Raw genomic sequence first — 15511 nt, 5'->3', positions numbered from 1 at the left:
AACAATACACAATACAGTAGAAAAACAGACATCACACAAGGCACACACGTTTTAGTCGAGCAATTTGAGACGGTCAGTTAAAACAGTGATAATTACGTTTGTTGAACAGGATTTACACAAAAAGGGACTAAAAATGTAAGTCACGAACACAATTTGTTATTCTACTTAAATCTAAATCATGCAAATTATAAATTAAATTGTAAAATTTCCTATTCATGCAATATTGAACTTACGAACTATGTTAGAGCTTAAAACTAATGAATTAAATAAATTTGCAGCTAAAAGCAACTCCACAACCAAAAATACGAGTTCGCTATTTGGATTGTCCGAGAAATCATCACCTGTCGCAACAAATCTTTTAGATTTTTATCCGCGACCGTTTTCAACGACACCCACGTGGAAGCCCCAAAGCGCGATGGCGGCGGCCAGATATAATTGCACATGCGGCGATCCAATCGTCGGTGATGAAGAAAAGGCAAAGTGTAGTGAGTGCCTGCGTTCGATTCATCTCGCGTGTGCTGTGATCGGTCGTTGTATCGGTGGTGAACGCGTTGTGTGTGAGCATTGTTATCGACGAGACCCTCCACCTCCCCCTTCGACCACAAGGCGGTCGGCAACCTCTTCTACCCGAGCCCAGCTGTTGCTCGATTTACAGCGGCTCGAAGAAGAAAAGTGCTTGCAGGAGAAGGCTGCTGAGGAGAAAGTGAGACGTGATAGGGAATATCTCGCGAAGAAATATGAGCTCATGCAGGCTGATCTGCTCGCAAATAGTGAAGCCAGTAGTCGTCGATCGGTATCCAGCATCGCGAAGGTTCAAGCTTGGCTTCTGGACAAGCCCACCGACAACGTAGAATCCGGCATCGGGCAAAGTGAAATCCCCGCCGGTGTATCGTCTCGGACAGGCACGGTCTACAAGCCAAACCGGCTAGTACCAACGACAGTCGCTGCATCTTCAACTCCCAAGTCAGGGCAGCATGTGGAGCACTCTTTCGGGCTCAATCCGAGCCAGCCACTAAGCCAAGATGCGTCAAGATGCGTCGTACCACCGGAGAACCAAACGCAAAACCCGTTGGATTGGAGTTTGACTTGGGAACATCCTGACGAACCGATACCAAAACGACGAATCGCAGTGGACTTGGAGGAGATCCAGCGGAAGTTCGGCGGCGTGCAATTACGTCCCCCCAACCCGAGCCAGCACCCAGTGGGTCGGCCGTTACCAGCTAGCGAGCCGGTACTAAGTGAAGCCCAGCAGAATCCCATCCACTGGGTTTCCACACAGCAGCAGGAGATTCCAACTACAAGCCCAGCGTGGGAAAGTAGTACGGGACAAATCCAAGCGGCGCTCGCGTTGGAGCCCCTCACAACCCGACACCAGCAGACGTCCGGCCTCGAATCAGCACCAACCGGACAGGAAGCGTCGGCGGCGATTACTTCGGTGAGTCAAACGTGCTCTAATATATTTCAGACACAAACAAGACCATTGCAAAGCAATGTGACATTCGATATGCCCAAATTGTCGTCATTTATTTCACACACTCCCTTCCCCTTGACCGAACCATGCAAGCCCCCCCAAACTACCCAAACTAGCCAAAACAATGCGTTTGCCTTCAATCCAGCATATAGAAGCACTCCTCATGTCCGCCCCTCGACTACCCCCTCCGTGCACTTCGCTGACTATCCGCCCGTTTCGTCGGCCCGCTTGCCATTGTCCACTCAAGTGCAAACAGTTCAAAGCAGTACGGTGCCTATAGCGTCGTCGATGGCCGCCAACAGTGATCCAGTGGTGCCCAACGTGTTTCCACAAGCGTTCCTTCCCTTCGATTCTACCTCTGCAACTGCGCCAGTCCCTCAACCGTGGATAAGTTCTCCGACATCACAACAGCTCGCTGCTAGGCACATCGTTCCCAAGGAGCTACCCATCTTTTCGGGCGATTCTGTCGAATGGCCGCTATTCCTGAGTTGTTTTCAGAACACCACACATTTATGCGGGTTTTCTCATGGAGAGAATTTGATGCGTCTGCAACGGAGCCTCAAAGGAAACGCCCTGGAAGCAGTGAGGAGTTTACTTCTGGAGCCCTCATCGGTTCCTATGATCCTCTCGACACTTCATACATTGTACGGTCGTCCCGATCTGGTCATCAACTCACTACTGCAGAAGGTGCGCTCTACTCCAGCCCCAAAACCGGACAAGCTGGAGTCTTTGATATCGTTCGGTCTAGCCTGCCAAAACCTCTGTGGTCATCTGCGTGCAGCTGGACAACAGGCCCACTTCTCCAATCCGGCGTTGCTGCAGGAGTTAGTCAGCAAGTTACCAGCAAACATCAAACTTGATTGGGCGCTTTTTAAACAAAAGTGCCCTGTGGTCGACCTCGGCACATTTGGCGATTACATGGCGCAACTAGTGGTAGCTGCAAGTGACGTCGCTCCCTATCAACCGTCTCAAGAAGCTAGTGTTGGTTCGAACAAACGAAAGGAAAAAGAGAAGCTGTATGTGAACACCCACGCATCTGGCAATTCGGTGGACAACGTTGGTAAACGGAATCCTCCTAGCAATCCTGAAGGCAAGCAGAACCAACCAAAACCGTGCCCAATTTGTGGGAACAAGGTGCGAGACTGCGACGACTTCAAGAAGTGCAACCTGGAGGAACGTTGGATGCGCGTTCAGCAGCATTACCTATGCAGACGGTGCCTGGTAGCACACGGAAAGTTCCCGTGCAAGGCAACATCGTGTGGAATGGAAGGATGTGATGAGCGGCACCATAAGCTTTTGCATCCTGGAAAGCCTCAGCCAGTAGTCCCAGCAAAACAGGCCACGGCGACCGAAACCGTAAACGTCCACACCGCTCTGAAGGTATCCACGCTCTTTCGTATAGTACCAGTGACGCTGTACAGTAACGAAAGATCTGTCCACACGTTTGCGTTTTTGGACGAAGGGTCCTCGTCTACACTGGTCGACGTCCGTATTGCCCAGGAGTTGGGAGTGAAAGGTGAAGTTCATCCGCTTTACTTGCAATGGACCAGTGATGTTGAACGATGTGAGGACAACTCTCAGCTGATTCGACTCGAAATCTCGGGTCGTGGGGCCAAGAAACGATACGTCGTTGCAGCAGCTCATACCGTGAATCAACTGTGTCTTCCTCAACAAAGCTTGCCGTTTGATGAACTCGCTCAACAGTTTCCGCACCTCCGTGGTCTACCCATTCAAGGATACCGCAACGCCACTCCAACAATTCTGATTGGTTTGGACAACACTCACCTGAAGATTCCCCTTAAGGTACAGGAAGGCAGAGTCGGGCAACCAGCGGCGGCCAAAACCAGACTGGGTTGGACGGTGTACGGCCCTATTCCTGGTGAAAGCTCTTCGACTCAGCAGTGTCAGTTTCATCTGTACAAGGAAGCTCAAAACCCTGACGATGTGTTACACGACCTTGTGAAGGAGTTTTTCTCGGTGGAGCACGTTGGTGTTGCTGTAGCTCCTTTGTTGGAAGGATCCGACGAAATGCGTTCCAGAAAGATCCTTGAAGAAACGACTTTACGGCTGCCATCCGGTCGGTTTCAGACAGGGCTGCTCTGGAAATACGACCACATCCACTTTCCAGACAGTAAGCCGATGGCAGAGAGTCGGCTCAAATCACTGGAGCGTCGTTTGAGGCGGAAACCTGAATTGTTCGAGAACCTGCAGCAGCAGATAGTCGAGTACGTGGAGAAGGGATACGCACACAAAATAACGCAGGAGGAGGTTCTCAGCTCGGATCCCAAGAAAGTGTGGTATCTTCCGTTGGGGGTGGTTGTTCATCCCAAAAAGCCAGGAAAGGTTCGCATAGTCTGGGATGCGGCAGCGAGCGTCCAAGGCCAGTCTCTCAACTCTGCCTTGCTTCCAGGACCAGATCTGTTGTCCTCCCTCCCGTCAGTGCTCTCCAAATACCATCAACGCCAGGTGCCAATCTGTGGCGATATAAAGGAGATGTTTCATCAGTTCCAGATCAGACCCGAGGATCGACAGGCACAACGGTTCCTGTTTCGAAGTGACTTCTCCAAAACACCTGACATCTACGTCATGGACGTGGCCACTTTTGGTGTAACTTGCTCCCCCTCTGCTGCACAGTTCATTAAAAATCAAAATGCGAAGGATTTTGAGTCCGAATTTCTCGAGGCTGCCACAGCGATCGTCCACAATCACTATGTGGACGACTATTTGGACAGTCGGGACACCGTCGATGAAGCAGCAGAACTGGCACTGCAAGTGAAAACAGTCCATGCTAAAGCCGGGTTTCACATTCGGAACTGGATGTCCAACTCCGAAGAGGTGCTTTCACGGGTCGGGGATTCGGCTGACGAATCTGCGAAGAATTTCAAGACGCACTCAACTGCAGTTTCAGAACGCGTACTCGGGATGAGCTGGTTTCCTGAATCGGACGAGTTCGGATTCCGCGGACTTTTCCGCGAACAACTAATGCCCCTGCTTCATGGAGATGTGGTCCCAACAAAACGGCAGCTCCTCCAAGTGGTCATGAGCATTTTCGATCCACTAGGTCTGGTGTCGCTCGCCGTGGTTCACGGAAAGATCCTCGTTCAGAAGGCGTGGCGAGCAAAAATCGGGTGGGATGACAAAATCAGCGAAGACTTGCTCGAACTATGGCGTCGGTGGATTGAGCTGTTGAGTCAGCTCGACACAGTTCGCATACCACGGTGCTACTTCCCAGCATACCTTCCGGAAAGCTACGAATCTTTGCAGTTACACATCTTTGTAGATGCGAGTGAAGAGGCGTACGTGGCAACCGCCTTCTTCAGGATCGTAGACCAGTCTCAAGTTCGCTGCTCTCTGGTATCGTCAAAGACGAAAGTTGCCCCACTGAAGTTACTGTCAGTTCCCCGTCTTGAGCTCCAGGCTGCGTTACTAGGAACCAGATTAGCAGAGTCTGTAGCGGAAAACCACACTCTGCGAATCAAACAACGATTCTTCTGGAGTGATTCTTCCACTGTCCTTTCTTGGCTACGCTCGGACCATAGACGATATCGCCAGTTTGTAGCGTACCGCGTGTCGGAGATCCTGGACACTTCGAAAGTAGATGAATGGCACTATGTTCCCTCGCACCTTAACGTGGCGGATGATGCCACTAAGTGGAAAGAGCGGCTCCAGATCAGCAACAGTCATCGCTGGTTCAGCGGACCAGACTTCCTGTACGATCCTCCAAAGCAGTGGCCAAAACAGGAGGTGCAATCTACCACAACAACGGAGGAACTGAGACCCATTCACGTTCATAGAGAGCTTCGGAAGGAACAAGTGGTGCAATTCAGCCGCTTTTCCAAGTGGGAACGATGTCTACGTGCTGTCGCCTACGTTCACCGCTTCGTAGACCAGCTGAAGCGGAAGCGGAATAAAGCAGAATCCGACGTAACAGCCATCCTTACTCGAGAAGAGCTTCAGCGTGCGGAACAGACGGTTATCAAGCAGGCCCAGTTCGAAACCTTCGGAGATGAGGTGATCACGATGCGGAACAATCAGACTCTACCAGTAGATCAGCGTCAGCGCCTCGAAAGTTCAAGCAAGCTGTACAAACTGTCTCCTTTCTTGGACAATCAAGGCGTAGTTCGAATGGAAGGACGGATCGACGGTTTCTCTGATGCGACGTTTGATTTCAAATACCCTACTGTGCTGCCGAAGAACCACTACGTTACCCAGCTCATCGTCGATTCGTACCATCGGCGGTACAAGCATTCCAACGGAGAGACAGCAGTGAATGAAATGCGGCAGAAATATCACCTGCCGGAGATGAGAGCAGCATTTCGAAAGATCAGCAAAACTTGCATGTGGTGTAAGGTCTACAAGGCGACACCCGCAGTTCCAAGAATGGCACCGCTACCGGAGGCACGAGTCACTCCCCGCATCAGGCCGTTCAGCTTCGTTGGAGTGGATTACTTCGGCCCGCTGTTGGTAGTCCAAGGTCGTCGTGAAGTGAAGCGATGGGTCGCCCTCTTCACCTGTCTGACAATCAGGGCGATCCATCTAGAAGTCGTCACCAGCTTATCAGCGGAGTGCTGCAAGATGGCATTACGGCGGTTCATAGCACGGAGGGGGGCACCTTCGGAGATCTACAGTGATCAAGGGACTAACTTCGTTGGAGTCAGTGGCGAGTTAAAGGAGCAAGTCAGAGCAGTCAACCAAGAGCTAGCATCAACATTCACCAATACGGTCACCCAATGGCGCTTCAATCCTCCAGCTGCGCCGCATATGGGGGGGTCTTGGGAGCGCATGGTTCGGTCGGTGAAGTGTGCATTGGCTTCGCTATCGGTCGAACGCAAACCTAACGAGGAAGTTTTGGGCACGTTGCTGGTGGAAGCTGAGTCGATGGTAAATTCGAGGCCGTTGACCTACATGCCGCTGCAAACTTCGGAGCATGCGGCACTTACTCCGAACTGTTTTCTCATGCTGAGTACTAGCGGGGTGAACCAGCCTCCAACCCAGCTTGTGGACGATAGGCAGACTCTTTACACCAGTTGGTTCCTGTGCCAACGATTGCTGGACCAATTCTGGACGCGCTGGGTAAAGGAGTACCTACCCACAATCACCAGACGAACCAAGTGGTTCGTTGACACCAAGCCGGTTTCTGCCGGTGATCTAGTGGTCATCGTGGACGATCGAGTCCGTAACAGATGGATAAGGGGACAAGTCCTACGCGTGTTCCCTGGACGAGATGGCAGATGTCGCAGCGCCAACGTACAGACAGCAACTGGTGTACTGCGACGTCCGGTGGCAAAACTAGCCGTCCTAGATGTTGCTGGTAATGCTCGAGAGGACACGGAGCAATACGGGTCGGGGAATGTTCAGGACGGCGCCATATCGACCGAATAATTTTCCACCGTGCACCTACTGCCAACTGTGAGAAACCAATAATGACTTCGTAGCCGGCTTTTGATCAACAATACACAATACAGTAGAAAAACAGACATCACACAAGGCACACACGTTTTAGTCGAGCAATTTGAGACGGTCAGTTAAAACAGTGATAATTACGTTTGTTGAACAGGATTTACACAAAAAGGGACTAAAAATGTAAGTCACGAACACAATTTGTTATTCTACTTAAATCTAAATCATGCAAATTATAAATTAAATTGTAAAATTTCCTATTCATGCAATATTGAACTTACGAACTATGTTAGAGCTTAAAACTAATGAATTAAATAAATTTGCAGCTAAAAGCAACTCCACAACCAAAAATACGAGTTCGCTATTTGGATTGTCCGAGAAATCATCACCTGTCGCAACAGCTATTTTTTAAGGAATTCTTTTTTAATGTGTCTTCAAAGAACGATTACGCAAATAAAAAATAGATAGAGTTGAAAATTCGCATCTTTTTACAATTGGGCATGTATTCAAGTTTATTGAAGAGGTAGTTTTACCAGAGAACGGAATTTCATAACCTCTAACGATATTTAAAACAGAGCGTCAAAGTTCGACAAAAAAGTAGGTGTTTTCTGGGTTGGACCATTTTGTACATGTTGGAGGGTTTTCTATCCAAAATATGAATTTTAAAAGTCGGTATTGAGCGATATGTTATGTGTACATCACTGCTAGTAATAATCGTCATTTTCCAGATTTTTCCCCGTACAAATTTTTTTCGCTACAAATTATTGAATTGTTGAAAAGATTAAGAAAAAATGCCTTTTGTGCATATTGTTATTTTGTGAGGTGTACTTATAGAACCATATTTTCAATCATGCTAAACATTTTCCAAATTTCTTCAAGCTGTTCTAAACTTAACTGTATTGTGAAGATTTCATAGAAGAGCCGAAATAAAAAGACCAACCGTGCTTCGAGATAAAGCATTTTGAACGTTTATAGTTAATTTCCGATACAGTCCTTAATTAATCTTTTTTTAGCAAATCACCGTACACATCTTCATATTAATATATGCGAACATGTTTAAATATCTATATCCCACTTATGTTTAAATATGGGAGGTCCACGCTTCCATCTTTCCCCTCGATTTCAAGGGTTAGAATGTTTTCAAATATTGACTATGTTGAAATCTTCTCTGCGGTACATGCTGCGTAGTTGGCCTGGCCGTTAGACAAGAAAGATGATAGACTTGAAACGTCTACATTTTCAAGAATGCATTCAAGTAATGGCTGCGTTAGTGTGAGATAAGATTAGATTTTTTTTTCCTCCCCTGTTGGGGAAATTAAGTCACTGCGTCCAATAGGCTGAACTTTTGTGGCATAAGATTAGATTAGAATAATTATAAATTAGATAGATTAAATACAGTAATAAAATTTAGTGAAATAGTAAATGAAATAATATTTGAAAGTAACTCGGTTTTGAATTAGAACATGTCTCAAGTTTAATCGAATCTTAATAATCAAACCATTGCCTATAGGAGGCAATCAGTGAAGTACTAGATTGAAAGTAGTGAGCTGGATTTTTGTATGGTGAGATGATCGATTCTCCATTGAGCAAAAGTTTGGATAACTGTGTTGTTGTATTATTTATTTCTTGCAACTTCAACAACACAGTTACCCAAGCTTTTGATCAAATTAGACAAGAAATCATATAACCCACGCTGTTTGCACCATTTCATTGCAGAAATGGAGAATCGATCATCTTCCCGAGCAGAAGAGAATAACAACAGCATAACAAAATGCGTTATTTTGGCAAAATAACTGCATAACGGAATTAGTAATTTTCATGTTATTAACATAACATATTGAGTTATAAACTTGGCTGTCATAAGCGGCAAAATAACAAGTCACATAACAAAAATTTGTTCCTGAAAAATCAATTTAATAACATGTTTTGTTAGTGGCAATAACAACTTAATAACAGTGAATTTGGGAAATATTTCAATATCAAATTTTGATATTAAAGAGTTATTAAATTAGTTAAAAATTAGGGTAAAAACTAACTTTTTTTACTCATTTTTGGGTAATTATTTTAAGTGTGTTATTCTATTTTTAGAAAATAATAGGCCACATAAAAAAAAATTTCGAATTCATTATAAAACTTACAAACATCGACGGGATTTGAACCTCCAATCCTGCTATCGTAAATTTCCAGTCGCCTTTACCAATGAGGCTATCACAGCACTTGCAGTGAGGGACGATAGAAGCTTTACTGGTTCTACGTATTGCCAGTTTCCCTATTCCCCCATTTCATGTTTGCCAGTCGCAGGACAAAAATAGACAGATATTTGAATGCAAGATCAAACAACGAACCTCTCTCTCTTACCAACAGCGCTATCGCGGTGCGCAGACATATGCACTGTAACACTAATAACAGTGGTGGCGTTCGCAGGGCCCGTCGTCGGCTGTTTCGGAACAAAGAGAACGACGAAAAAGTTGCTAGTCGACTATTTATGATTGAGCTTCGTCATGGGGTGCATTTTGGCGGCGACAAAGATCCTTTCCAGACGGAGATGATTTTATTTAATTTTTTGTTTTGTTCGCGTTGTGAGAACGGCGATTATACACGTACCTACGTGAGCGAAGGTAAAAGGTAATTATATCATATGTCGATATGATTACTTCTGCAGATGCTGTTTAGTTTTATCCTGTTTTAGATTATTTTTAGTAATGAAAAAAGATATTTATGACATAATGTCAAACAATATATGATCGAATAATAATAGACCGAAAGAAAAAAAAGTTATAATAGACAAATGCAATCATCAATTGAGCAGAATTGTCTGTATAGTTGATATTTTTATTGATTAGAATTATTTAGTAGGTACCATATTTGCCATCTCCACTCTCACTAACATTCATTACTTCGTAATACATAGTCTGTTCGGTACTTTTTGACGTTATAATTAGAGGTTAGAATAGCAGTACATACTGTTAAAATGACATATAAATTCAACTAAGTTTACTCAATTTTGAGATAAAAAAAAACTCATTTGCAGATGTATCACTTTTTGAAGGTAAAATTTTACTTAACCTATAAGAATTGGGAATCGTAGAAAAGTGATAGGAATTTGGCACCGTAACGGGACTGGGATATTGAAAGAAGGAAATTAACACAAAGATAAACATATCAATAGCTATGATGCTATATTTACCCAAAACTCAAATTATAGCAATGAATAAAATAAAAAATACGGAAGAGTCTGATGAAATTTCTAGAAGTTGCAATGCCTTAATTTTTTACTTCATAATATGAAACAGCAGACAATAAAATAAAGAAGGTAAACTATGTAATGGTTATATCTGCGATGAATTTTCTCCGATTTTGACAATATTGATCTCATGTGATCCAGATTTATTTTTTCCATCAACAACAAATCCGACTGAACCGATCTGGTCATCGTGAGTTAAGAAAAACCCCGAATTGCCATACACGTGGAATTTTCCATAGACCAGCTGCAATTGGCTTCTTTAGTGGTGTTGAGATAATTCCATATTCACAATCTACATGCCAAACTGAGCCGACATCCAAATTTTCATGAACTTTGGTGCCCGGGAACCTATTTAAAAATCGATTTAAAGTTTGTATGGGAGCGATTTGTCGAATCACCCCTCGTCGCATTTCGTACTGGGCGGAGCTGTCAAGCAGTTGCCCAGCTGTCAAAAGGTGATTTCAAAAAATCTTTTTGTAATTGAATTTAGGTATCAAAATAAAGTTTTAAAAATCTGAAAAAAAATCATACTGGCTTAAAAAAAGGTGCTCTTTCGAATAAAATCAAAAAATCAATATATTATTCTTAATTTGAAAACCCAATTGGTGATTGGTACAAATTAAATACCTTACCAAGAAAAAAATGTTAAATTTAAATTTATACGTTCAATATGTATTCCGTCCAAAGTCTTACACCGTACATCAAACCGTTTTTAATTAGATTTTGTTTTAGATTTTATAGAGGCATTTTAAAATCTTCTCCTGTGTGGTAGGGATAGGATTTTTCAAAACACCATCGTTCTTCTTCTTCTTCATGCACCATCAAATCACCAATAGCATATCTGCCCAGTCTAGGCCCAAAGTATTGACTTCAAAGTAATCATTACGAAGCAAAAATGTCAATTTCTTGATTTTGCTTTGGCTGACCAAGCCAAGGTTAACCGTAGCATTTTCATAATTCAAATCTCAATTTGTTCATCGAGCACATGTTCTGTTGTGCTGCACGTGGATGTCAAAGCGTTTTCAACAGTGTAATTACGAAGCATGTTTCACGAGAGACCATATCTTTTCAATACGCTAACTCCACAACAACGCCGATATTACTGCGCAACTTGGGCAGTGGCTAGTATTTTGGGTACTTTTCAGCTACAACTCAGTCAATTTCAGAAATTTAGCAAAACCTCGCGCCGCCCAGCAGGGACTTTGTTTTGTACACGTTACAGCACCTCCATGTCACGTAATATACCACACCTCTTATCAAATGTGATACCGTAAGCGTACCATACTTTGCGCACCTAGGGCCTAACTTTGCGCACTTTTCAAAAAATCGTTAAACAGTTTTTCTGGTGCATTATGCAAACTTGTTTCCCACGGAATACTAGCTAGTGATATGGGGCATGCACTTTGTCTCAGTTTGGATGTAATGATAAATGGAAGAGGAAGACAAATTGATGAGTGAATATGCAGTTGCTTTCCCTAAAATGCTGTAAATAACGTTGTAGAATGACGTAGGTTTTGTTTCAAAATTTGTTTTAGTTTAGATAGCAATACCATAAAGTATTTGTGCACTCTCAATAATACAATAATAACCAAACTTGTTCCACAACAGAATGTAATATTGAAATGTTATTTAAGGGCTGCATACCAATTGCTTGGTCATAACAAAATAAGATTGTCCAACAAAACATGTTATGGAATCGTAATGCCTTGATAATTCAATAATAACAAAACAAGATATAAAAACAGGTTTTGTGATTTCGTAGTTATTAATTTGATATTCCCCTCTGCTCGGGTTACCATACAAAAATCCAGCTCATTACTTTCAATCTAGTACTTCACTGATATGCCTCCTATATATAGGACAGATCGGTGAAGTACTAGTTTTGTAGTAATGAGCTGAATTTTAGTATGGTGAGAAGGTCAATTCTCCGTTTCTGCAACGAAATGGTGCAAAAAGCGTGGGTATTATGATTCCTTGCCTAATTTGATGCTGTTTGAGCAAAACTTTGGGCAACAGTATTATTGTTTTCACCATTTCTTGCTACATAAACAACATAGTTGTCCAAAGTTTTGCTCAAACATCATCAAATTAGGCAAGGAATCAAAATACCCTCGCTTTTTGCACCATTTCATTGCAGAAACGGAGAATTAACCTTCTCACCATACTAAAATTCAGCTCATTACTACAAATCTAGTACTACACCGAACGTGCCCCATTGACTTTAATCTAAACGCTTGATTTGTCATGCCTCCAGCATACGCTTATTCGCTGTCGCATTATCTAACAACAGTTGACTACGCGCAGTGCTGGGGGAACCGACAGGGCTTATTACCATTCTACACTAACCCTCTAGGCTCAGTGTACCAGTTGTAGCTATAGTACCTCAAATTCGCCATAGTTGATTTTCAACCTTTAAAGATACAAATCAACAAGAAAAAAATCGTCAACAACAGATCACGATCACAAAAGATGATTACAATCATTCAAACTTCACAATTTGCTAAAATTATGGTAGAAATAAATCATTTTTCTTAACTTTTCAGCCTCCTTGCACCCTATTTCGCCATAGTGTACCAGTTCTGGCAACTCCCGTAAGGAATGCATGTAAATAGTGCGAAGTGGAACCCAAATTAACAAATGTGTCCATAACTGGTACAGGGTTCCTATCATTGGCACACGCCGTAATAAATACTAAAAGTAGTTTTGGCTCCGTTTCTATATTTTTCCTGTTAAGTATTAAAACAAATCAATCATTTGACTTATTGTTTACATTCGTCGGTCTTCTTCTTATTTTTGTATAAATAGTTTTTCTTAGGTGGTGCGATAACTGGTACAGGCACCCTAACTACTAACAAGACTGGGAAGCTAACGATAACTCATTGCACTGACAGCCACATTTTTGGCGGCTATAAGCTAGTTTCATTAGTTATACAGTGTTGGACAAAACAATAAGACCACCGGTCCTATTTCATACAAAATGGCCAAGTTTAACGGTATGGTACTCGGTGTCTAGTAAACCGATTTGGCTGAAATTTTGACAGCCGACATGAAACTACGAGAGTTTTGATTTGTATTAAATTGATTGAGTTATGTTCACTACTTCCACTACGGTGTCAGGCCATTCGGCCGAAGGTCATTAGGCCGAAGGCCATTCGGCCGAAGGTCATTAGGCCGAATGGTCATTAGGCCGAAAGGTCATTAGGCCGAATGGTCATTAGGCCGAATGGTCATTGGGTCTTCTTCTTGCCGTTACGTCCCCACTGAGACAAAGCCTGCTTCTCAGCTTAGTGTTCTATGAACATTTCCACAGTTATTAACTGAGAGCTTCCTCTGCAAATGACCATTTTGCGTGTGTGTATCGTGTGACAGGCACGAAGATACTTTATTGATGCTGAATCTACTGATATTTTACCCATGAATTTTTCCTTCTTTTAAATATAGGCTGTTCTTTCTAGTATCATTGCTAAAATAGTTTTTGGCGCTGAAACTGCTGATATTGAATTCATAAATTTTTCCTTCTTTAAAACAGGCTATTCTTTCTAGTTTCATTGTTAAACTAGATTTTGGCAAAAAATGGTTGGAAAAGGTAAAAACAACGGCTAACTTTTAATTCGTCCTGAAGACCATTCGGCCTAATGACCATTCGGCCTAATGACCATTCGGCCTAATGACCATTCGGCCTGATGACCTTCGGCCTAATGACCCAGCATCAAAAATGTCCCCAAGTTTAAATAGCAGGGTGTCCATCCATCCGGGAAATACGGGAAAACCGGGAAAAAGCCGGGAATTCAAAATCTCCGGGAAAAATACGGGAATTACACGGGAAATTGTAAAAGGCACCGGGAAAAATATTTATGGTGGCTTTACTACATTATTGATTGCAAGTCCTATCATTGCATGCTGTTTTTTTTTTAGATGTCTCTCAGGAATTTAGTAGTTTCTGATGAGTCTCGATAAATTCATATGAAAAAAAATCTGAAATCTACATACTTCTTCAGGCGAAACTTTCAGATTTTTGAAAGATTTCCCAAAGGACTTTTTGGGGAAAATCCTGAGAGCAGAATTCTAGCTAAAATACCGAAACAGTCTATGAAGGCCTAATTGAAGGCCGTCTACAAATGCCTGAAGAACTCGGAATACCTGCAGTTGTTGCTTCCGTTAGTGTGTTCCACTGCTTTACGAAACTGTTTCGTGGTGGCTTGTCAGACTTGGCAGAAACAAAACATTATTTAATTTTGTCCGACGTTTCGATCCGTTTAGGACCTTCTTCAGGGACTCAAAAGTTACGTCTAGTATGGTTTGGTAGAACCTGTAACTGTCGTTTTGGTTCGAAGCAATGGTGATCGTTTTCGAAGTAGGTTCTAAATTCCAGAGGGCTAAATTTTGGAACGGGCTTCCCCCGATAGGGCATGCAAATTGGCTGCGATTGTGCAGAAAAATTCGAACCAAAAACTACAGTTACAGGTTCTACCGAAACTTACTGAACGAGAACACTGTAACTAATGAGTCCCAGAAGAAGGTCAGAAGCGGACGGAACCGTCGGACAAAATAAAATAAAATAAATAAATAGTGTATTATTTTTGTCAAGACTGACAAATCAACACTTAACAGATATTGCTTCCGGCCAAGATTTTGTTCGTTTGAAAAAAATATCAGTTTCTGAAGGAATTCTGATGATATTCTTAGTAGAACTCTATATAATTGCTGCTAGAGCTCTTAAATTTGATTCCTTTGGCAGAAGCCAAGAAGGTAATTCTTGAAAAATGCCTGACAGAATTTAGAGCGAAATCGTATCTATCCGCTTCTGTACAGTTTTGAAGGAGCTTTAGGCAGCATTAAAATAAAAATCTAAAGAGTGAGTACAACACCAGAAAATATAGCTAATTTTACAAAATAAATACATATGGTAGTTGGCAAATAAAACTCCTGAGAGACTATATGATGGAATCCCTTAAGAAATTTCTAACAGATTGTCTGAATATATCAGTAGAATCCTCAGAAGAGTCTTCAACGGAATCTGTGAAGAAATGTTCGAAGGTTTACCGAAAAAATGCGACTTTCTGAAAGCATTACTCGAATCCCCGGAAGTGTATCCTATAAAATTTATTTATTTATTTATTTGAATACTTTCAACTGATCGTATTGATCTCATTGAAATCTTATAACTATAAATCGCTGATATTTTTACAATATTAGGTAAACACTGCTTTTCAAAAGAAGTTATGGGTATACATTTAGGGAGATTTGTTGGCAGAATCCACGGAGTACTTCCAGATGGCAGAAATGTTAAATGTGTGTCAAAAGTGTTTCTATATAATTCGGAGAAAATCGGTGTCAAACGATTTTGGATTCATTGTTTAAAATGATGATGGAAGCAGAATAAATAGAATACATGA

At 42.6% G+C, this 15511-nt stretch overlaps 1 protein-coding gene across 1 annotated transcript; it reads left to right on the top strand.

The window, feature by feature from the left end:
* The first annotated feature begins 2389 nt into the window (after nt 1–2389).
* Nucleotides 2390–6853, top strand: LOC134286632 (uncharacterized). The gene has a single exon (XM_062848277.1). The coding sequence runs from the start codon at nt 2390–2392 to the stop codon at nt 6851–6853; it is 4464 nt and encodes a 1487-aa protein (XP_062704261.1).
* The last annotated feature ends 8658 nt before the right edge of the window (nt 6854–15511 follow it).

Source organism: Aedes albopictus, chromosome 2, assembly GCF_035046485.1.
Source record: "Aedes albopictus strain Foshan chromosome 2, AalbF5, whole genome shotgun sequence".
NCBI lineage: Eukaryota > Metazoa > Arthropoda > Insecta > Diptera > Culicidae > Aedes > Aedes albopictus.
The sequence above is the reverse complement of the archived record's forward strand: the minus strand, read 5'-3'. Positions and strand labels throughout refer to the sequence as shown.

Bases quoted from the DNA above. Each gene is read 5' to 3' on its own strand.
- LOC134286632 (XM_062848277.1), top strand. From the start codon at position 2,390: ATGGCGCAACTAGTGGTAGCTGCAAGTGACGTCGCTCCCTATCAACCG.